Below are 25893 nucleotides of genomic sequence, written 5' to 3'. Positions count from 1 at the left end.
TAGACTCCAAGAAAATTAGAAGGTAATAGAACAAAAAAAAACTATCATAAATGAATCGAAGTAGCCCCGAGCATAGGCTATGATATATGCCTAACCTTGTTCTATCGACCATAAATGTTTGTCAAGCTCACAAAGGGCTCCAACAAAATTAGGAAACAATACTAAGCAATTTGAGTTTACCATCAACCCATATGTCATGCCACAACGGAAGCACAATCAAGCTAGACAAAGCCATCTATTATTGGCATTATTGTAGCAAAGAGAAAAATAGAGAATGAGCAAAGCAAAATAGCATAATGAGAAACCAACTTTAAAGAGGAGTCAAATTGGCATTTTTTCATTTAGAGTTACATTATAAAAGACCAACTTTGAAGAGAAGCCAACCTATCCTCCTGTTGAGAAATATATGATACATGACAAGGGCGTGACATTTGAAGATGATGGTAGGAGGTTCATATTTCTAAAAATGAACCAAAACCTAATGACATCTAGACCACCAAAAACCATGAGTCATGTTCTTAACACTGGTTTAGGGACATTATAATATTCTCTAAACATGATCATATATAAGGTCCTCTACACATGATTGTGTAAGAACTTAAATGTGCTACAAGCATTAATGGCAAGCAAACATTTGTTTATAACCCATCCAAGACTTATAAAAGGAAGGAATAAATCTCCCATTGATTATATTGTAAAGCTTCATTTGTTCATAATGCCAACTCTTATGCCCATTTTCAACTATATTTGTTTCAAGTTACAACACAACTAATTTAAAGCATTGTTTGCCTAGATTCTTAGACACTTAGAAATTATCAGTATTCTATCAATTATATATTCAAAAACTTCTCAAGTGTGGAAATATTTTAAAGTATGTATGGCTACATAGTTACATCATACTACAGCATTAACCATAGTTACATCACACTACGACCTTCCCAAATATCCTTTAGAATGAAAACCATGTAATCTCATTTCAAGGTGATTTGACTTTAAGGTGGTCCCATGAATGTTCCCACAAGTGCAACTTTTACTAATGGTATACCTATATCAATATAAATGTAGACATTACCAAATGGCTATACATATATTCATGTTTCAGATTGGACAACTGTATTTGACCAAAACATAAATGTAATAGCACTGGTGGCTAAGCTCACATGATCAATGAGAATAACTAGATGATCTTTATTCACTTACAGTAACAAGAATGACAAGATTTATCCTCTTGGTCAATACTAATTGAATATATCAACCATAATGGACTTGGGAAGATGGTGGATGCAAGACTTTGTTTTCACTGTCCATTATTTGTCCTCAATCAAGACTTTCTTAATATGTTGAAGTATTTACTCTCAAACTTGCTTTAATAATAAAGATACGCTATTACATAGCAATTTTTGTAGATACTATTGCATGCAATTATAGTTTTTGGCAACCAAGGGGCACTATAACAAAATGTGTATACTTGCAAATCAATTTTCGGAGACATGTAAACTCTGTATTAAAGCATTTTGGAATTTCAGTCACATGTCAATAATACCTATGTGTCGCTTGACCATTCTCATTGAAATAACTTGAGCAAACATCAACATTTCACAATAAACTGTCAGAAGCAATTACTTCAACACCTGCATGCACTAACGCACACAAGGTAGCAAGACTTAACACCAGTGCACCATGATTGGCTTCTTGTCAATATACAGAGTGCTGAACATTTACCAACATTCAAGATAAGATTTTCTGAACTTTATGAACATGCTTCTGTGCACCAGGAAGGTGATAATTCGACCCTCCAATTATCATACATGATCCAGGAGCTAGTTTTATCAGATTGATCACGCTGCAAACGACTTCCCACAGCCACATGTTGATGTAGCATTTGGGTTACTAAAGGAGAAACCCCCACCAATAAGAGCATCACTGTAGTCCAACTGCATCCCGTACAAATAAAGCAAGCTCTTTGGATCACAAACTGCATGGCAATGTAGGTCATGTTAATAACCCTGGAAAAACACTACAGAGCCCTTAAAACTAAATTTAAGTGGTGCACTGTTACAAGCCCACAGCTAATATTTGTAGTGTCTGCAGACTGCCCCCTAAAATGGTGTAATATTTGTACCCACTAACAGGGTGACATTGTCTCTGACCCTCACCACAGTACTGGAGATCTGACAAAGCATCACCGATTAAGGGCTCCGCCCATTAGCACAATCAGTTTGCACATGGGCCTGGATGGACAAAGTGTAAGGCATCAGTGCAGTACAAAAGGGCATGCACACACAGCAGTCAGATATTGCTCAGGGTTGTAAGCATCCTCACACAAGTTCACAGACACATACTAACTCCTCCAGCGAAGCTTCCAGCAGGCAGCCTTGTCAGGTTAGGTTGCTCCAATCTTCATCTGATAATGCATATCGGTATTCATTTAAACCCTGTAGAGATGGAAGAGAGGTAGATCATCCTGCAGGGTTTGCCCGGGGGGGGGAAAGAAGAGACAGAAGAGAAGAGAGAGGAGAGAGAAAACATCAAGACGAGACGGATCCATGGCGTGACAGTCCGCTGGTGTTCACAAAGGCTGTGGGTGATGCCACTGCTCAGACAGATAGGAACAGGCTCCTCCTGCCCTGACAGACTGAGAGAGAGAGAAAGAGGAGAAAACCTGCATGTTTGCTGTCTATGCCTTCTCTGTGCCCTCTCAGCCATGGTTGACCTGTGCAAACAGTCCACAGCAGGCAGGTGGGAGAAGAGCCACCTGCTCCTGCACCCGCTGCTACAGACAGCCTCACCATGAACCTCAAGGAAGTGAAGAGTAGACGAAAGCTCACCTGGCTGCCTGCCTGTGACGACCTGTTGCTTCTAATGCAACTGCCTGTGGCATGACTGCCTGCACATGATGACATCTGACCCGATCAACGACCTCAGTACCTGTGTAACCAGTGTGAGGCACAAGGACTGCTGAGGCGTGACCAGTGCTACCGTGGACCTGCAGGGCTTGGATTTGTTGGACTGCTGCACAGTTAGGGTTTTGACTTGTAGGAGGGCGCCAAACCAAGGGAACGTGCTACAGTCTGTGCCAGACTAGAGCAACTCTGCAGTTCTGCACACCTGTCGAGCAGCAGCCAAACACAGAGAGAGAGAGTGTGTGATGGAGACCTCCAGCATTGATATGGATTTTCTAGATCAGCACTCTGCCAGGGTACAAGGTAAAGGTGACTTGGATTCAACGCAGGGCTAAAGGACTCTACTCAAAACCCCAACCATAATCTTCTCGGGTACCTGCAGCTGGAGTGGTTGGTAAAGGTGATACAAATTCTTCTCTAAGATTTGATGCTCGTGGTAGATTGTTGCCCTCCCGAGATGCATTCCATGCTCAACAACATCAGTTCCCCCGCCCCCCCCCCCCCCCCCCCAAAAATGCATTGATTGCTGGATTGTAGAGGGCAGATCTTGTGGATGTGATCCGCAGTGAAATGCAGAGATTGCAAGCGGCAAAATCAATGGATGCAAAAGGAAAGCGGTGATCCAATAGATCTTCCTCTCTTTGTTCATCATCATGAAACTTGCCTTATAAAATGTCAAAGGGGCTTCATCACCTAGTAAGTATTATAGGTTGTGGTGGACGGTTTTTGCTAGTAATTAGGATGTTTTTTGTGCGGTGGAGCATAAGCAGCACTCGGCAGGTTCCACCTACATATATAAGGACTTGACGGTATTCTCGAGTGTCCAGGTTCCTCATAAATCTAGAGTGATGTTGGCTGTTCAGTCTTCAATGCAGCCTTCATTTGTTTGTCAGGATGTTTGGGGTGGAGATTATGTATGAGGGGGAGGTCATGTGGTTGGTAGATGTGTATCTGCCTAATACAGCGATTATGTATGAGGGGGAGGTCCTATGGTTGATACGTGCATATCCACTTAATACAGCTCGAGACTGTCATCAACTTTGGGAGGATTTCCATTCTCTTTCCATGGCTTGTCGGGGGCTTGTTATGGGTGATTTCAATGTCTGTGTATCTATGGAACAAGCGACTTCGCCTCGCTCTATTATGGATGGCCCTGAGCATCAAGCATAGGATGCTATGGCCACCCTGCCTTTGAAACAAGACACGTGGTTGTGATTACACCCTCATGAGTCTAGTTTTACATACCAATGACTTCAACATTTGGAAACTTGGGCCCCACTACATAGAATGTACATTTGCCAAAGTGATTCCTTCCTTCCAGCAGAAAATGAAATGCGGGTGGAGAGGCATCACGTCCTTTTGGATCACTACCCCTTGGTTTTGAACATGATTCATCGGCTAGTGCATGCCTTCAAGGCTCTTCTTGCCCACTTGCCTTTGCACTTCAATCAATCGTTTCTATTGAATGATCAGTTTTTTGGATACATGTAACACTTGATTGGTCAATTTAGCATGCAAGTTCCGTCTAGGGGCATTGATGCATGGCCTATTTTTAGGGATAATGCATGGATGAACTAAATTCCCAAATAATAGTATAGACAACCCATATCATACATTCCAAATGTATATTTTAATTCAGCCTTAAAATCTACAATTTTTCCCTTTGTAAATCTAGTGAGCAACATGTCATCCACATAAAGAATGATAATCAGTAAGTCCCCCCCCCCCCCTCCATTCTTAAAATATAAAGTCGGAGCACTCAAACTATTTTTGAATCCTTCGTTGACCAAATAAGCATCAATTTTTTAGTACCATGCACGAGGAGCTTGTTTAAGACCATAAATAGCTTTACACAACTTGCATACCATGTGCTCTTTCCCTTTAATCACAAACCCTAGAGGTTGTGACACACAAACATCCTCATGTAGATCCCCATTCAAGAATGTTGTTTTAATGTCCAACTAATGTACTTTCCAACCATGATTTGCAGCCATAGCAATCAAACATCTCACAATACTCATATGGGATGTAGGAGCAAAAGTTTTCTCATAATCTATTCCATTCTTCTATAGATAGCCTTTTCTACCAACCATGCCTTGTCCTTGTCAATTGTATCATCAACCTTAAGTTTCAGTTTAAAAACCCATTTTGGGCTAGTGACCTTCTTGCCAAGTGGTAAATTCACAAGACCCCATGCAAAGTTAATGGCAATGGAGTCTAACTCCTCCTACATGGCCTGCATCCAATGTACATATTGTCGAGCTTCATAAGGAAGTAGAGTTAGTGGCAACCTAACTCCTCCTACATGACTTGCATCCAATGTACATCTTGTTGAGCTTCATCCAAGGAAGTAGGCTCATCATCATCCACAACAATGATAGAGTTAGTAGTAATGGAGTCTAACTCCTCCTGCATGGCATGCATCCAATGTACATCTTGCTGAGCTTTGTCCAAGGAAGTAGGCTCATTATCATCCACAACAGTGAGGTCATAAATACATGGTCATCATAATCATCTACTTCAGTAATATCAGCCAAATGTGCCCCCCTGCATCGTGTGTCCTACATGTCCACCAACCCTTCTAGTGTGCTGAGGTAAAGAAGCATCCATTTTACTCTCCTAGAGAGTTTGTAGCAACTATCTTAAGACTCTTTTGGTTGCATTTACAACAGCCCTTTCATGCTATACTGCTGCCTCCATGCATGTGGCAACCATCATCAATATCTTGTTGTTCAAGGGCATGTGGTGCAACAACAACTTGCTGTAATAAGTGACAAAAGACTCCAAAGAAAGTGACAAAAGATCCAAAGACATCACCAATGTCATGGGTGGTTGGCATTTGAAATTGGTCATATGAAAATGCAGCATTTCAGTAAATATGACATCCCTACAAACAAAAACCTTCTTTGTGCATGGGTCATACATGCCATAACCCTTGCTTTCCAAACTGTAGCCAATGAAAATGCATTTTACAGCCTTGTTATCAAGCTTCACGAAGCTCTTCTAGAACATGCGCATAGGCTATACAACCAAACACCTGAAAGTAGTTAACTTTAGGTTTCTTGCTATGCCAAGCTTCGAATGGTGTGATCGTCTTCAAGCCTTACTGGGTACACAATTCAATACATAATTTGCACACTAAAGGCCTTCTAACCAAAATTTATGAGACAACCCCTTGCTTTTCAACATACAAGTCATTTCCATGAGAGCGCAATCCTTCCTTTCAGCAACACCATTTTGCTAAGGAATCATTCTAATAGTGGCTTAATGCATAATGCCATGATCAAGAAAATATGTCTCAAATGCATGACACATGTACTTCCCCCTCCCCTCCAAATCCGTGTGAAGCATTTGCACTTTAAAAAACAATTTCAGCCTCAAGCTTTGCCACAAGATGTCTAAAATGCATAAATATATCAAATTTGGCCTTTTGCCCATACACCCATGTATACCGTGAGTAGTCATCAATAAATGTAACAAAGTAATGATGACCCCCAAGTGCATGTGTCCTCATAGAACCGCAAACATTTAGAGTGAATAAGCTGCATTTTTCAGGCAGCACGCACTACACCATCCTTCTTGAAGGCAAACCTATGCATCTTGCCCAAAATGCATCCCTCGCATGCATGAGGAGGTGGAGTCGCCACAATAGGCAACGCATCTACCATATGACACCTCTAAAGGGTCATCAAACTCCCAAAACTCATATGTTCATGGAGGGCATGCCAAAGCCCCACATTCTATATAGCGGGCATAAGACTTGACTGCTAGAGCATCATGAGACTATCTATCATATGTATCTAACAAGAATAAACCCTTGTATAAGGTGCCAGACACCTTGAGTGCATAATTCATCTCTCTGTCTCTGGAATGCATTTGTCATCCTCAAAGATGACCTAAAAGCCATGCTTATTGAAGGCAAAAATGGACAACAAGTTCTTTGTAACGTCATGCACAAACAAGACATCTAGAAGCATGAAATCAAAATCATTTGCAGCAGTAATAGTGATTGTGCCAATGCACGTACATCATAACTATTATTGTTCGCGTGTGTGACATGGCGTTTCAGCAGTATTAAATGTTTAATCAGCCATAGAAGAATCATAACTACATGTGAGAAATGCATAATCCTCCTCCACAAAGTAGGCTGAAGCATCACCACATCTGCTAATCTATTGGCTGATGCCTCTTGGACAGCCAAACCAAAGTCTTTCTTCTTCTCTTTGGCCAATCTCTTTCTGCATTCATCAATACAATGATCGGGCTTCTTGCAGTAATGATATTTTGCCTTCTTTTTAGACTTTTCCGAGTCTTGGACAGCCTTGTTTGATAACTGTCCATAACTATCCAACATCACCCTTTTGCTTATTTTTTGCATTCTGTCCCACTTTACCTTTTCCTATAAACTTGAAAAGAAGCTCTTCTCTTGGAGAGGAATGTATTTTTTTTCTTTATGTCTCCAAAGCGAAGAATTAGAGCTTTGGACTTAGAGTCCTCTTTCCCCACTCTCCAAGCATTGACAATAGTTACGTTTGAAGCCCCAATTTTGTTAGCAAGTGTCTTAGCATCTTCCTGTGTTCTGCTCTTCTCTAATGTGATGTTTACCAATTCAGCATCCTAAACAATCTCATCAACATTAAGCAGCTGCTCATGCAAATCTTGTATGTGAGTAAGGTAATCCATCATGCTATCACCCTCATCCATGTTCACATTGGCCAACTCTCTGCGTATATAGGAGATCCTGGCCTCATTGCGGGTTGCAAATATACGCTCAAGTATGTCCCATGCTGATTTTGAGGTCTTACAAGACCAAAGGTTGCGTACCATAAAACTCCACAATGGGTAGTTTGAGCCATCGAGTTTGTCCTCCTAATTGAGAATACCAAGAATGCTACTTTGATCATTATTTCCCTAACGTGCCATGCTGTCACTAATAAACAAAAATCTGCAACTAAATACTTTAGTACTGAAGTATAGAGTGTGTACTCCTCAGAGTACTGAAAATCCCCACAGTAAAAAGAAACAAGTACCAAACTATCACACAAATGTCGAAGTGTGCACAATGTCTCACCCAAATCAGCACTCAACCAAGATATAACAGCAATGCACAATTGTGCCACACCTGCCTCATAATGTGTGCCCACAAAAGTACAAATTATAACTACTTAATGTCAATTTTCACCAAAATTTCTTGAATTTTTCCACAATTTTCTACTCAATCTGACTGTAGCAACAATCAAATGCTACTTTACCACTTATTTCCTCCCTTAAGTGTGTGCAAGGCAAAAGTCCCAAATTTCTTCTTGAAATTTCAAAGAAATTGAAAAATTCTATACCTTACAGCTTGAATTTCTACACAATGTAGCCTCAAGATGTGCACCAATAGTAAACAACAGATCGAATCTGCCTCAAGATGCATGTCAGAGTCTCTAGACCAAAAAGCCCCAAATTTCTTGCGCAAATCGGGTAGAGATTGCGGCAAGACCATAGGCGGAGGAGCACCAACGACAGTGGCTATTCAAAACCCACACTAGGGCTCCTCTGATACCAAGTGCGAGAAAATAAGACCAACAATGGAGAAGAGAGCAACAAGATAGTGACAATGAGTAAGTTGAAGCAAGCGTGTAGAGTGTACTTGCTGAATTGAAAGATAGTGAAAGTACTACACTAGTTTAGGTCATGGGTTGACCTAACCAACCTTCCACCAACTAACTAGAGTTAGGCTAACTTACTTTAGTTCCTAGCGTCACTACTTTAATGTCTAAAAACACTCAGTACACATACTACATTGGCACTTTAATAAGTGTCCACACCACATGATTACCAAATTATAACACCTAGTGGTTCTCAACTTTTGGGTTAATCTTTGACAGATGATTCCTTTATGTTTCTCAAGGTTAATTGAACTAATGTCAACCGGGTAATGACAATTTGGAGTCTATTTGGTTTGGCCTCAAGCCTTCATATTAATGCTCAAAAATCAATATTGATCTCTTGTACGAAGACGGATTTGGAAGGATTGTGCTAGCAAGGAGCTATTGTTTCCAAAGGAGAGATTACATGGCACTTGGGATAACCTATTAGTGTGAATGTCCCTCCCAAAGGACAATTTGATTGGATCTCCGCCAAAATTCATGATAGACTCATGTATTGGAAATCTCAAGGCTGGCCGCTTCATGTGCGCCTCAAAGTGGCACAATCTATCACGATTAATATGTCTCTTATTTCCTACCCCTACTTCCTTGGACCAAGAAGTCTCTCTTGGAATTGGTGCAACCTATCCATTTTATGTTATGGAAAAAGAAAGGCAATCATTTGGGTCAAGTGTGGACATCTTGGCAACAGATTACTACTCTGAAACCATTGGACGAAGCTACTTTATTGGATGTTAATCTTCACATGACAGTTCTAAGAATAGTGCTTTTGCAAGCTCTTTGCATACACACTCATCCTTGGACTGATGTTACAAAATTCTTTATCAAGGAGACTAGTATCTCCCATGCTCGCATGGCCATCCAAGTATCTTGGTGGCATGTGCTGAATTCTACGAGGCCTCTTAAATTGTCGCAATCATTTCTTTTGACTCATTTGATTGCCAAGTATTGACCACATCCACACTGCTTCATTGGCTACATAAAGATTTACAACGAGATAAATTTAATCGTATGGCTCATTTGGGGCGACAATCGGTACAAGATGTTGTCATTCCTAGGCAATCCCATCTTTTTTCTTTCCCGGGCATCCGCTAGCACTTTCGGGATCCTAGAGGCTATAGCCACATCTGGTTGACCCTACAAGACCAGCAGGATAATCAATTGCCTGCTTTTCAAACTGCTTCAACGTGGCAAGATTGGATGTTTGTAAAACTGGATGATTCTCAGAAAGATCGGCTAATCAAATCTACCACAAGATGGTAGAGGACAAGCAAAGGGTCACTGAGAAAGCAAATAAAGTTTGGCCCTAGATAGCAATGAGAAATGGCGGGATAGACTTCTTCAATTGTGGAGGTTTAAGATTCCCTATTAAGGAAAAGTTTTTGTGTGGAGGCTACTATGTGCCTGCAACATCTCGCACGGCCATTGTGTCTTTTGCACTACTTGTGACGAGAAACCAATTCATCTCTTCATCTCTTGCCCTTTGGCGAGACTAATTTTGAGCTTTGTTTCCCATGTATGGACCTCAGTGACTTGTCAGCAACGAACACCCATCCGTTCTTGGGTCTTGGGCAAGATGCCTTCATTGTCTTCTTTGCATTCAGATTATGCCTACATCTTCTAATTTCTTAGATGGACAACTCTCTGACACATTTGGCATACCCATAATGCCTTTATTTTTGACTTGGCATCAGGTATTCATGGTCATGTGGCCTATGTGCAAGGATTTCTCTTATGTCTTTTTTCTTCCATGATTTCAGCTGATGTGGTCCTCCCTGATGTGGATGCTCCTTGGCTGGATATTATTCGCTCTACTCCATTTCTGCAGCCAGCATAATATTTATGTGTTATTTTGTAGTACCGTTTTGGCTTTGACTTGTGCTTAATGAGATTCTCATGGCTGGCCAAAAGGCCTGATGTGAGACTTGTATCCATTCTGTCTGGATGGCCTGAAAGCCGGATGTAAATACTCCAACATTAACACACACTTATTCACAAAAGAGAGAGAGAGAGAGAGAGAGAGAGAGAGAGAGAGAGAGAGAGAGAAAGAGAGAAGGGGAGGGAGGGGGGGAGAAAAAGAAGAACAAACCAAAAAGCTGAAATAAGGTCAAAAGAAGGAAAATCAAATTGAGGTCAAAAAACCTTGAGAACAACATCTTTTAGTGCTCATTCAAAAAGGATCAAGAAAGGAAGAGACAATGTACAGACTTCGAACAAACAGTCTTAGCCAGAATGATCCAAATCCTCCCCATCTCTCTCCAGCATGTAAGATAGCCCACTAGGCTAGGGAGAACCTCACTAAATATCAAATGCCCTTGGCAAGCAATATGCCGGCATTGTGGGATCTTGGCCCACGAGTCCTACTATGTGTAGTACACCTTTCCAAATTTACTGCCCAAACTCCAGAGTTTGAGTAATTTTTTGCCATTTGTTCTCTATTATTCTTGGAATCTAAGTTGTGCGTATCTTAAAGCAGCTGGAAACTCCTCATTTGGCAAGCCTTATTTGGCCATGAAAGGGTCAAAATGCCGAGGAATTGTACTATCTTCAGTGCTCTGGCACAGACCACCAGAAACATGCAACTCTACGAGGCAAAAGCATTGAATTCCCATGGACTCTGCATGAAGCTTGAAAAGTGTATGAAAACCATGGTTATGGGAAATGGGGAATGGAAAGAATACAAATTGGAATGGAAACAGAAACGAAAAAAATTTGGAGTTTCCAGGAACTATACAGATGAAGAATGGCAGAAATGGAAACCAGAATAGAAAACGAAACAGAACCAGTGAAACAGTGGAAAAATGGCATTTCGCAGAGTATGACAAAAACTGACATTCAGGGCTACATGCAACTATAATACACACAGCAGTGCAGAGCAATACTCTGCGAAAAATGGCATTTCGCAGAGTATGACGTAAACTGACATTCAGGGCTACATACAACTATAATACACACTTACATGCAGAGCAAAACTCATTAACACAACCCTATTGATACTCAAATGACTGCAGCACAAATGTTCATGCACTCAATGCTGCCCAGGGACCAAAAACAACTGCAAAAAACTGCCAGAATATAGATAGAACACTGCTGCCAACTATTGTCTATCAGACACACAAGATGTATGTGAACAAAACGTGTGATTTGGTTTGCCAAACATTTCCACAGAACAAACCAAAATGTACAGTTCTTTATTCATCTTCCTGTTGTCCTCTAGCTTCCTAGACACACATGCCACTCACACATCATAGCTGCAAATATATAAGCAAATCAATCTGATTTGAACTCTTTTTAGACAAGTGAAGTGAGATAACACAAAGAACTATGAAAACCTCCAAACAATGGAATGACCAGAAGCAATGTCCATGCTAGAGCTTATGATGTCAATAGTAAAATTACACACTCCCACAATATCCAGGAAAGTGCTTAAGATTTCTATTATTAAATTACACAAAAAACAAATGAAAACACCACAACTGGCTATGTGCTCAACATTCACACTGCAATTGTTTACAATCAATTTGCAATCATGGATGCAAGCCACACACTATCACAAACTTGTCTATGCATGAAGCTAATGGGCATAAACGTGACAGAAGGCTGAGATGAATGCAACAAGGAATAAGTGAATCATGACACAATGCAACCAGGTCTCTTTGTAGATAGTTGTCACAAGGACGTGAAAATTTGATGCTTTGCTTATGTTCAATTGACATTTGATTAAAGGATTAATCAAATGTGCAATTAAAAGATGCACATGTGAGGTGCAAGCTACTTTTTCACAGTTGAAGGCCGAAGGACCCTGTGAAAAAGATGGGTGTCAAGGGCAAAAGTTGTAACAAGTTACACTTGTTAGATTCTAGGTGAATTTTGGTGTCAGTTTGCCCCTAGGACCATTAATTGGCCATTAAGTGTCAGTGGTGACACTAGGGACTAGGCATTAAATAATGGATTAATGCTTGTCCAAGGGTCAATTAATGCATGGGACCACTTTGGGTTGCAAATGGCCTAGCCAATTAATTTTTGGATGGGCAAGGTCAATTTTCTAGATATGGGTTAAAGGCTGAATAAATTTTCAGAATTAATTAATTCTGAAATTAATTAAATGGCTGGAAATTGCTGAAAATGGATTAAGAAAGCTGCCACTTGGTAAAACTTTCCCATGCAAGTGGGGGAAAGGCTAAATAGGGCTGAAGGGAGAGAGAAATCTCGTTTTTTCACTTTGGAGCTGTTGGAAAGAGGTGTTGGACTGTTACTGCCAGCTTTTGGGGCCATTTCCCAGCCATTGGAGACCATTTTGGTGATGGAGATTGCATATTCTTGACCTTGGGAAGCTGGCAATTGCTGCTGATGCACTTTCTTCTAAAGATCACAGTCTCTGATGCTCCTATTATTGTTGGTGCATCCATTTGGGGCTGGTACAGCAAGGCAGCAGCTGATTTTGATCAGTTCTTCACGACAAATCTCAGAATTTTCTCTCTCTACAGCATTCTCTCATCTCCTTCAGCCTATGCTCAGCCATTCTCAGCAATTCTTAGCCATTTGGAGGAGATTTCAGCCATTTTTGGTGAGCTGATCTATAATTGCTACAGTAAACCCTAATTTATAGCAGAAATTAGGATTTAGCAACCTCCTTGGGATCCGTGCCATAGATTGAAGGCTCAAGAGACTGAAATCAGCAACTGATAATTGAAGATTATCAAGGGATTTCAGGAGCCAGCCCATCCCGAATTGATTTGGGGCAGCATTTGGCCAGCCAAGGGTCAAATTGGAGAAGAAGTCCTGGGTGAATCAAGGGGCAAATGACCCAAAAGGCTTGCTGATCATTTATGACAACAAGAGCAATTGGTTAGCAGGAAGAGATTGAAGAATCTCGAGTTGTACTCCTTCCAATTGAATGAAAGCTAAAGAAATACCGCAAGGGGCGCCAATTTTGGGGCCAACACGGTGTCTACTGTCCAAGAATGTTATGGTAAAGTGTGTATTTCATTTTACGTGCATTTATTTATTGCTATAATTAACTCTTAAATCAGGTTATCACCACCCATCCCAAGAAGGAAGACTCGTTTCAATAGTCACAAGAGTCAAAGCATATCACAATGGACAACTTAACACTAAGTCTGATGCACTCGTCATTTTACTTTATCTATCTTATATACAAACTTTTAGGGCCGCTAGCTTAAATTGACAATCTGATGAACATAAGCTTAATAAACTTACTTGCCTCATGGCTAGACTAACCCTGGACAATGATTCACAAACAAAATCTCCTGTTAAGCTCCTACATGTGTAGTACCACGGTAGTAGCAACCGTCTCTAAAGTAACGGGTGTAAGAAGCGTCCCAAAACTCTATGAGCTTCTAGAAGATTGAAGCAACCACATTGCATATTCCTCAATCATAAAATTAGAGCTAGAATCTAAATATTGTATAACATTCAAGTTAAAGTCTTATATTTAGAGGACTTAAGTCTAAAATCTAGGTTTTCTAAAATTGGAAATTCTGAAATCTTACATTTACGAAGCTTAGGGCTGAAATCTACTTTTACTCAAATGATTTTTAGTGCACATTTAACTGGAAAACATTCATTTGGGGTATAGAACTCACCCATTGTGAAACCATCATAGTCAATGATGGAATCATCAGATCTCACATTAGCACGTTGTTCAAAATCCATGGTATAAGACATCCCCGAGCATCCCCCTTGTCTAACCCCAAGTCGAAGGCAAAGGTCTTCATTCAGATCTTTCCTCATCCTAGTCAGATGTTTCAAGGCCTTCTCTGACAAAGTGATTGCAGGTTTAACACTATGCTCAGCACCTGTAGAAAATCAAAAAACCAATCGCTTGTCAATTAGTTGAAGTGAATGAAGAGGAGATAAAACCAGTTCTTCAATATGAGTCAATAAACATGGAACATCCTCTTGGAATCATCAACATGAGCAAACAATAAATAAACAAAGGATTGACATAACTAAACAAGTAGAGGCACACTTGAGCAATAACCAGCCAGCACCTTGGGACAAACCTCTAATAACTCAAGGGATCACTCTCTCAGAGGTTTTTACAAGATTTGTATGAATCTACTAGCAATCAAAATCATCATAGGTTTGAAAAACTAGTGCACCGCATTTGATAAGGTGGTCAATCTAGATAGGAGAAACCTACACTTTCAAAGTCACATTTTTTAAAGGATCAAGGGAACGTGGCCAAACTGTTGAGCCACCACCTGTGAGTTTTGATGCTGCATATCACCGTCGTGCTTGCTGCCTCCTGCATCCCTCCCTGTCGCAACCCCACTCACCCCACCGTCGTCACAGCGCACCACTGTTGCAGCTGCCACCACAGTCTGCTGACTGGCTTCCACTGCTGCCCCTTGTCCTTGCACCCCACCTTCTGCTGGCCACTGTAGGTAGTGTGATCACCACCTTTGTCCCTCCAAACCACCTTCTGCTGTTTGTCACCTGCTCCACACCCATTCCCTGAGTTGCCCGAGCTCATGCAATCGACACACTTCTTGCCACTCTCCTCGCCTTTGTAATAGTTCTCTCTCTTCGCAGGTAGCCTTCCACTTGGTTCAGGCTCAACCTCCTGTGAGTGCAAAGGTAGTAACAGCAGTAGTACTGTATACACAGGGTTTTGAAAACGCCTGCTAAACAGCAAACACTAGCCATATGCTGGCTCTGAGTCACTCTTGCACTCCACATACACCATACCCATGGAAGATGGCCATTACCCCATTCAAAATGACCTCTGATCAGGTATAACTGCCCTTGATCTGCCTAAATAACAACCACTGTGCCTCAGACAACCAACATCGTACCATCCAGCACTCGTGGGTATTCATGGAGCCTGCATGTGCACACCTGCCCCAAGGAAGTCACAAAGGACCACAAAGACCCTAATGATTCAATGATGGGACATGGCTGACCCTTCATAGGGTCACACATAATGTTCCTACCAGCAGCCTGCAAATGGCTAATTAAATAGCCTAGGCCTAAACTGACACCATGCATCCACTAGTACCTTACCAATACAACTTATTGCAACTTTTTCCTTTGACAATCATTGCGAACTTAGGGTCATTGACCCATCATTGTCACTTAACTGACTTGCACATCACATGTGCACATTTAATTAATACCTAAGCCAAATACTAAGCAAAGCATAAAAAATACACATCCTCATGACAAAAGGTCATTGACAATTGCTATGAAATTAGGGTTTCAAGCAATAGCAAAATCCTAAAAACCAACAACTAACCTAATTTTCTCTCTCTAAAATAGGAGGGGATTGCTGTTACAGCACTTTTTCTTGGCATTAGATTGAAGATTTTTCTCTCCTCTATTGTCCTTCTCCTCAGCAAATCTCAAATACTCAACATTCTTTTGCTGAATTCAGACCTAATTGCTGCTATAATTAGGGTTTAGCAATTGTCTCAAGCAATGGCCCATTGAATTTCAGCCATTCTCAATTTTGCTCCATTGTTTGAAGGTGGACAGCAATGTTTATGTTGTCAAAACCCTAATTTACAACAGAAATTAGGGTTTCTTGGCCACCTCGAAGTGGATGCCCATTACACAAAAGCCCAAAGATCAAAGCAGCTACTAGAATTGAAGCAATCACAGTAGATCCAATAGAGATTATCTGATAGAGATTGTACATCCACATTGAAGTTTACCCACATGCAAGTGTTATCAATTCATGCCCAAATCGTGTCAGAATCATGGGGCTGATTAAATCCTGATGTTGCTGGTCATTGGTGACAGCCAATCTACATCTCAATGTACTACAAATTCATAGCAATACAAGGTCAAGAAATACAAGGGGCACCAGATTTGGAGCCAATCAAGTGACAACTATCCAAGATTTTTATGCTAAAGTTTTATTTCAAATTTGTGTTTTCATTCGTGTGCTGTAATAAGTGTTAAATCAAGTTATCTACCTGGAACCTTTCCAAGAAGGCAGGCTGGTTTCAGCCGGTCATTTTCTCAGGGGCTGGAAATCAGAATTTCCCCCTGATCATTCTCCCTCATCTATTGCAAATGCATGTTGAATCTAGTGCTGGAAATTGAAGATTCAAGCCTTAGATTTGAACTTGATGTATTTTGGATTGCTAATTTTCTGTTCTCAGCATGTTTCCAACACAGATTAGGTTTAGTACAGTAGCATTGGAGTGCGTGCATGTGTGCATTTGTGATTGAAGAAAGATGCTAATGCAAATTTGGTCAGTGAAGAGCAAAATAGGTGAGATTCTAGGTCTATAAATGGGCTGATTTGCATGCAACAGCAAGAGGCAATTTGGGGCTTTATGATGTTAATCATTCATGCCAATATCTAAGACCCAATTTGTGCCTATATTTGCATTAAATCAAGGGGCAAATTGAATTTGGTGATTGTTGATAGCTTGATACACTTTGAGTTCTCATTCTCTGTCCGAGCATTCCTTTAAATCATATCAGAGCTAGGTATACTCAGACATATCAGTGAGGAGAGTACCTTAGGGTTTGTAGAGAAAACACAAAGCATGCACGAACTCAACTAAAACAATTGAACTTAGATAGAAACTCAAGAAAACACAAAATACAAACATGTATAGCGAAGGAGTAACTCAATGAAGTGAATAAAATAATATATATCCAAAGAGTGAAGAACTCAAACTTCAATCTCTCTAGGAGCGGGCTGAATGGAGGGAGTCGATGGAGATAGCCTTCAAATGATCCCAAAGCATGACAACAATTGAAACCAACCTTCCTTTTTATAAAAGGTCAATAGAACCCTAAAATTCATTGATTCACAACAATTTACAACAAGCAATAAAAGCATGAAATAAATAATAATTTGGAATTTAATGTTTTACCACTTTGGGCTAGAACGCCTGATGGAATTGAGACAAGTCAATGAATTGAGTGATACGCAACGGAGTTGCAATGGTCAGTGATGGTGATAGCAGATAGAGAGAAAAACATGAGCAGCAGTAGAGCAGTGGAGAGTGAGAGAGATGCACGATGTGTGGAAATAATAGTGTACCTCTTTTAGGTTTTTAGATATATAAAAGTACAAGTGCTAAGGGTGCATTTACACCATGCACATGTAAAAGGCACAATGGTCCTTTATTCCCAACAACCTCCCACCTAAAGGCAATGTGCCTTAAGGTTGAGGAAAAGAATCAACTAAGTCTAAGTATGTACAAAGTTGAAATATATACCATCCAACTCCCATCATCTGTTGGCAATGAGCAAACCACTCTGCTGATTGAAGACCCTTCATGAAAAGATCTGCAAGGTATCATCTGTATGTACCTTGACAAGCTCAATGCTTTTGCTGTGAAGTATATCCTTGAAAAAGTGATATTTCACCTATATATACTTTGTATTTGCATGAAAGACGGGGTTCCATAATAGCATGATAGCACTCTAACTATCACAATGAAGAACAAGGATCTCAGTAATGCCAAGCTCTCCCACTAGACATGAAACCCATAAAGCCTCCTTGCATGCATCAATGGCAAGCACGTACTTTGCCTCTATAGTAGACAATGCAACACATTTCTATAGCCTTGAGATCTAGAAAACTACTCTCCTTGTGAAGGTGAATACATACCCTCAAGTAGACTTTCTACAATCAGCATGACCAGCATAGTTTGCATCTATAAAGCCAGCGACAGATACCTTCTACTTTCCAAAGCAAATGCACAAATCCTTTGTGCCCTTAAGATATCTCATAATACCTTTCACTACTTCCCAATGCTTTTTGCTAGGATGTGCCATGTATCTACTAACCACTCCCACTGCAAATGCTATGTCAAGACATGTAGCAACCATGGCATACATCAAGCTACCCACAACTGAAGTACACGAAATCTTGGCCATTTCAACCTTTTCATAATCAAATGTAGGGTTATCCTCTGCACTAAGTTTGACATACAGAGTCAATGGTACACCAATTTCTTTTCCCCCCTCCATATTGAAACGCTGCAAAATATTGGATACATACTCGTACTATGGCACATAAAGAAGACCTTTCAATCTATTCCTGAGTATACACATGCCAAGAATGTGATTTGCCTCACCCAAATCCTTCATGTCAAAACTGCTGTGTAGGTTCTGCTTCAATGTGGCCAAAGCATGAACATCCCTACTAACAATCAACATATCATCCACATACAAAACCGACATAATAAGACTAACATCTGCTGCCTTCTTGGTATATAAGTAGTGATCCACTTGACTCCTTTTGAATCCTTGAGATTGCATGAATGTATCAAACTTATGATACCATTCATGCGGTGTTTGTTTCAGCTCATAAAAGCTTTTGTTGAGTTTACATATCATCTTTTCCCCCTTTGCCACAAAACCTTCTAGCTATTGCATATATATGTCCTCATGTAAATCACCATATAAGAAAGCAGTAATTACATCCATCTATATGAGTTTCGTATCCCCACATGCAACTAAGCCCAATATGGTCCAGAAAGTGGTCATCTTGACTACAAGAGAAAACATCTCATCAAAATCAATCCCATGTTTTTGCTTGTATCCCTTTGCAACAACTCGTGCTTTGTACTTTGGTGAGAAACCAAGAGTGACCTTCATCTTATAAACCCATTTGCATGGTAGGACTTTCTACCCCTTGGGCAAAAATGCCAAATCCCAAGTGTCATTATTCTTTAGAGATTCCATCTTTGACAACATAACTTCATGCCATTTCTTGATGTCCTCTCTATCCATTGCTTCCTTGAAGAACGACGGTTCACCACAATCAGTCAACATGACATAATAAACAACATAATTTGCACTAGGAACAAACCTATCCAGCTATTTTGTATTTTTGGCCAATTTACAAACCCAATGTTCAATGTTTGTTGGCTATTCAACCTACAAATCTGCATTAACAGCTTGCTATTCAAATGGTTCAACATGATGTCCTGCTTGTTCTGGCTGTTCTAATGGCACATTTTCTTACTAAAACTATGGTATATCATGGGGAACTTCTTGCTAATTAATTTCAGCATCATTCCCTACAATTATAGGGTCATTCCTTGCATTTATAGGATCAATTTCAGCATCATTCCCTACATTTATAGAGTCATTTACGGCAAGTATTTGTTGTTGTATAGTGGGCACTCTTTGCTATCCTACAGGTATCTCTTCTCGGAACACAAGCCTTTTGACTTTCTCAATCTTTTCAAGCTGTTTATTCATGCGGTCTTCCTGGAAGATAACATCATTGCTATGTACAATTTTCATTTTCTCAGAATCCCATAGTCTATACTCCATTTCACCCTTATCACCATATCCTTTAAAAATTGCATTTACAAGACTTTGGCACCAATTTGTTGCGTTGTTCCTTGCATATGTGCATAGATACCTCACAGCCAAAGACTCTCAAGTATGCATATGAAGGTGGCTTGCCTGACCACACTTCTTAAGAAACTCTCCCCTCCCCAAAGACTTTCTCAATGACCGATTTATCAAGAGTACAGCTGTCATAATAGCCTCTACCCAAAATCCATGGGATACTGCAACATGAGACAGCACGGTATGAACCTTATCCTAAATAGTCCTATTCATACGCTCTACAACACCGTTTTGGGTCAAATTATGAGGGGTAATGAGCTCCCTCTTAATCCCTTTGCTATCACAAAAGGCCTCAAAGGCTTTTGACACACATTTCCCACCATTGTCAAAGCAAAAACACTTTAATGTCTTACTGGTCATATTTTCAGCAAGTGCCAGGAATTTTTTAAACTTATCTAATGCCTCCTCTTTACGAAATTTGGATAAACCTATACTTTACGTGTGGCATCATCAATAAACCTGATAAAATATTTCTTTCCCCCTAGAGACAACCCTAGCATGAATGTACCATCTTTAAGGGTGAAGACTTTAACGAAAAAGACTTTTTATGTGACATTTGAGTATACTCACCAAATATACAATGATCACAATGGTCAAAATCAGCATATCTCAAACACGGCAAATAATCCAAACAAGAAAGCACTTTCATTCCAGTTTGACTCATGTGTCCCAACCAACCATGCCACAAAGACACACTTGGCTACTCGATTATGGCGACAACATGGTTTCGCACACTAGATACATATAATAGATACAGAGTGTCACTCTTAGAACCTTTAGTAGCAATCCTAGATCCCTTACATATCTTTCATTTGCCATCCCCAAAAGGGGTGTGATAGCCTTCATCATCTAGCTCCCCTATGCTTATCAAGCTCTTTTTGAACTGGGATACATACCTCACATTATGCAAGGTGAACACTAAACCATGTTGAACTGCCAACTGCACATTGCCAATCCCTACAATGTCACATACATAGTTATCTCCTAAGTGAACACCATGTCTATCACCACTTAGTCAAAAAGCCACTCACAGTGTGGTGTCACATGGAATGAAACACCTGAATCAAGAATCCAAGTGTGCATGTCATCATCAATATCTACAATCAATGACTATGCACTAAAAGAAGAAGCAAAGAGTATATCACTGCTACTACCACTGTCACTCTTATGACTGACTACATTGACTTTCTCTATCTTCATACTACTCTTCTTTGCATGATAGCTGTCCTTTTTCTCATCTTTGCTATCATCACTGCTTTTGCCCTTGCCCTTCTCTTTCTTCCACTTAAAGCAATCCCGCTTGAAGTGCCCTTTCTTGCTACAATGATGGCACTCTATATCTTTTCCATGAGACTTCCTACATACTTTGCTTTCAGACTGGCACTTGTATTGGGATCTGCCTCTAGCATGCAATGCATTGGAAGACTTACTGGTTGAATTATTTTGTCTATTTGGCTCTTCCATGAGTAAAGAGGTCTCCGCATCTGAATATAACATGGCATTGAAGTTACTCATTGCTATCCTAAAAGTGTTCCCAACTTTCAAGTAAAGTGCATTGCAAAAATGTTGCCTTGAACTCTTTATCAATGTTGACCTTCAAAGCAACAAACTGGTGAAAAATAGAGTTAAACTCATTCAAATATACAAATATGGCCATACCTTCCTTCATACGAAGGTCCATCAATTTCTTTAACGAGTAAACCTTGCTTGCTGCACTTTTCTGAGCATATAACTCCTCAAGTCTTTGCCATTTATCATAAGCAGAATTCAATTTCTCTATGTTAAATAGCAGAGTATCTAACACTGAAAGCTCTATGGTAGAGCATGCAAGTTCATCGAACTTATCCCACTCATCTTAATCCATGGTTGCTAGTTTTACCCCTTCTTTCTTTAGGGCTTCACCTGTTTCCTCTGCACCAAGACATTACAGCATTGCTTCTGCCATAGAGTAAAGTTGTATGCACCCTTAAGCTTCTTGATGTGCAACAGATTGCTGCTATCACTGCAGCCAGCCATGATTTACAGCCCAAAAATGACTCAAAAGTCAACAAATACAAGCCCAACTGTCACACAAATGACCAAGATACAAAATAAGTATCAACCAACAATGAAAAACCAAGTAATTGCAGAAATTTCAGATCTGCAAATCAACTTTCAGAGTCACAAAATGTGTGCTACAGCACGCAACAAGTAATTGCACTTGTTTCATAAGTTAATACATCAAATTGCATGAACAAGCCCCAAATTTTAGCTGTAATTTTTGCTCCAAATTTATCCACAGGCACAAATTTGACCCACATGGTCAAAAGCCCCAAAATTTCTTTGCTCAAACTGCTCAAATTGCATCTGACATAATCCTGAGTAGATTCCAAAAGCAAATTTTGCCAAAATTTTGCAAAAGCCCCTAATTTTCCTAGCATCCAATGTGCTCAATTTACATAGAAATTGTACTCAAGTGCATTTTAAGACCAAATTTGACACAAATTTTGCAAAGTTTGCAAAAGCCCCAAATTGTGCAGGGTCCAATGTGTCAAAATTTAAAGAAATTTACTTGTCATTGTACAATTTCCACAAATACATGAAAAACCCCAATTTCTAAGGCTCGAATCTGTGCAAACTTCATAAATTTTACCCAACCCGGTAAAATCTTCGAGCATACATCATAAGCCCGAATTCTAGGAGTAAATGTATACACGATCTCTAAGATTCTTTAATCTGTGCTTAGCAACCTAACATCCTGCAAATTTACCCAAAACGATGAACTTTTTTTTTTTTAAACGTGATTTTTACCAAGGAAAAAACATGAATTGCCGCACATGATTTGGAATAGCCCGTCACCCGTCTCAGTGCTTATCACCTGACCTGTGTGACTTAAGCAACCTACGCCTAGCTTGGAATGGCAGCGCCTAACCTGCGCTAACCTAAAAAAAGGTATCACCTGCCTGAAAAACACTGTCGCATGTTGTCGCTAACTGAAAACATGACCTAGAAGCTATTTTCTTCTCATGGAATGAGCTGACACTGCTCGACGAGAAGCACACTAGCAATAACCAAGGCTCTGATACCAATTTGAAGTGGGCAATACACAGCAGAGATGCAATGGTTAGCGATGGCAATGGCAAATAAAGAGAAAAACGTGAGTAGCAGTAGAATAGTAAAGAGTGAGATAGATGCACGATGTGTGGGTACAATAGAGTGTACCTCTTTTAGGTTTTTGAGATAGATATATAAAAAATACAAGAGCTAAGGGTGCATTCACACCCATGCACATAAAAAAGGCACAATGGCCCTTTATTTCCAACGATCAACACCTGATTGGCCAGAATAAATCAATCATGCTATGTTAGTATGATACAATTGGCTCAAATCTCCGTGTCTTGGTTGGACTAAGGAAGAGGAGAGCTAAACGAATAGTAGGAGACACCACTCATAGCTCCAAGAGTATCATTCCTCAAACAAATCCTAAAATGCAGCAAGCAACCTCTAATGATAACACCAACCTTTTGTATACCAATTGTTACCAAGACATATTGGTCAATGATTCAAATTAATTTGATGCTCATATACTTTAAAAGGCGATTTATATCATTTGAGTGTTTCAAAATATGATTAAATGTTTCTCTCTCTATTCAAGGGTGACCAAGGGCCGTAACGCCCTATAATTATACTTAGATTATCATTAATGAGATGCCCAAGAGAAATTAAAAGTTTAGTTGGGTGGTCAAATTGACCAGAAAGCCCAGATAACTAGGACTTTTACACTCAGATAGTCACATTGACTAAAAGCCCATATAATAAGTGGTTTCAAAAAGCGAAACCAAATGCTCAAGATCAAAGAAACAAACCATAAACAGGTGATCTTATATAATGAAGCTCTTCAAAATCTAAATTTCATAACTCCTAAAATTTAGGAGGCTACTATTTTTGAAAGTTCCTCAAATGGAAATTATGCTTGCATCAAAGGCTCCGAAATTTCGCAAGGAACAATTTTATCTTTAGTGGCTATCTCAACCTCTTAACCATTTAAGAGATTTTTAAAGTAAAAGGTTTAGAAGCTTCTTTCTCTAGAAAAGTGACAAGTGGCATCTAGAATAGGACACGTGTCATTTTGAAGAGAACTTTTTTAGGGCGATAAGATCTTTGAGTTCAACTTTCTCACCATGTCAAGAGATGAAGAGAAGAATTCTAGTGAACAACCGAAAGGCTCCCGATACTCTATATTTGTATTCTTTTTTAATTATGAGAAGATACAAAGATACAAAGAGCTAGAAGTAGATCCAAAAATTCAAGCTTTGATGGAGAAGGGCCAAAGCAAGGAAGGTCTTTGAAGATTTCCGTAACAAGAAGGCACTGGAGACACACCGTATTATGGTTGCAAAGGCCTACCTCATTATAAAACGATATCAATGTTATTGATGCAATTAAGTCTATGAAAGGTACCACATCACCTATCATTCAAGGATCCACCCAAGTGGTGACTTCAAAGTCTCATCGTACACAAGTTGCCTCCTCTTCCCAAGAATCCCTCCAAGAAGAAGGACAAGGAGAAAGTCAAAGAACCGACTATTTCCATGGTAGCCAAATCTCCAAATATGCTTTTAGCAAAGGAAGATGATGCCAAAAGAAAAGAAGAGAAATAGAGAGAGAGTACAGCCAAAACACTGCACAAACTACACTTTCAAGAATTCACACACAGTGTGAAGAGGAGCTGATCAGAAAAGGACTGCAAAATCCAGAAAAATCAAGTTGATTACAGCCAGCAAATGCTATCAGAGGCTAGAAAAGATTGTTGCCCAGCCTACAAGTGCATTAAATGCAGAAAACGAAAATGTAAAGTACAAAAACACAAGATGTGTGAGCATTAAATTCAGCCATACAAAATTCTGATAGCGCAGAAAATCAAAGCACAGACTGCAACACAAAAACACAAAGGGTTGAAGGCTGAAAACAAGCAAAAAATACCTAGAAACTGGTCACCCAAGCTGCAGTAGATAGAAGAAGTCGGATCAACAGTAAAACGGTGTGAGCGCAGACAATCCACGACAAAAAAACAGCACCCAAGGCCCAAACACAGAAATCTAATACCATGTCAAAAGAGGGTGCAGCAATGGAAGCATAGAAGACTCCTGTAATAGACTACATAACACAAGAGTAAAGAGAAAATAAAACAACACTACAAAGGGAGAACTCAGATATATGCTCGGGAAAAAGAATCCCATATACCAAACACGAGACAATCACATACAACACTAACTGTGTGGGCACTGACACCTACTCCCTCTCTCCACTACAGCTTGCACTGAAAGTCTGCAAGATGATGATGACTGAGGAGGAGGGAGCCTAAATAAATAGGCAATCAATAATGCCAATAATGCATCAGGTCGGCCAGTAATAAAATAATAATAAAATGCTAGTCAGCCATAAAATCATGTCAAAATCCTAAAAAAGTTTGCTACGTGCATGGAACATGGCATTCTTAACCAAACATACCGCACTTTGGCTATGCTACGTGCATGGAATATGGCATTCTTAACCAAACATACCGCACTTTGGCTATCACATCCAAGCACTAGAGTACTTGAAGAAAGACAAAAATCCTTGACCAAATGGCCAAGCCAACTAGCTTCCTTGGATGTTTCTGTGGCTGAAAAATATTCAGCCTCTATAGTACTTAGTGTTAGAATTTTCTACAACCTTGAACACCAAGAGATAGCCCCACTAGCCAAAGTAAAGATATACCCACTGGTAGATTTCCTAGTGTTAAGATCTCCCACCATGTCCTAATCACAGAATCCTTGCAACTCTAATGTACCCTTTCCATAGCATACACACTTCTCTTGTGTATCTTTTAAGTATCTGAAGATACATTTCACTACTTCCCAATGCGGCTTGTCAGAGTTAGACATGAATCTACTAACAACTCCCACTGCATGAGCAATGTCAAGGCGAGTTGCAACCATAGCATACATCAAAGATCC

General features: G+C 40.0%; 1 protein-coding gene across 1 annotated transcript in view; it reads right to left on the bottom strand.

Moving 5' to 3' along the window:
• Nucleotides 1-1531: 1531 nt before the first annotated feature.
• CPISCA (chloroplast-localized ISCA-like protein) overlaps nucleotides 1532-25893 on the bottom strand; it is a 43983-nt gene continuing 19621 nt past the window's right edge. The window contains exons 2-3 of the mRNA XM_087694921.1: nucleotides 14164-14376; nucleotides 1532-1975 (exon numbers count right to left, since the gene is read on the bottom strand). Coding sequence (XP_087551047.1) covers nucleotides 1839-1975; nucleotides 14164-14376 — 350 coding nt within the window. The 3' untranslated portion in view covers nucleotides 1532-1838. The remainder of the gene's footprint in view (nucleotides 1976-14163; nucleotides 14377-25893) is intronic.

The sequence above is a fragment of the Lygodium microphyllum genome, chromosome 15, assembly GCF_053477565.2.
Source record: "Lygodium microphyllum isolate KBCC chromosome 15, Lygodium_microphyllum_v1.1.10, whole genome shotgun sequence".
NCBI lineage: Eukaryota > Viridiplantae > Streptophyta > Polypodiopsida > Schizaeales > Lygodiaceae > Lygodium > Lygodium microphyllum.
Note: the sequence above shows the minus strand (reverse complement) of the source record. Positions and strands in the feature narration are given on the sequence as shown.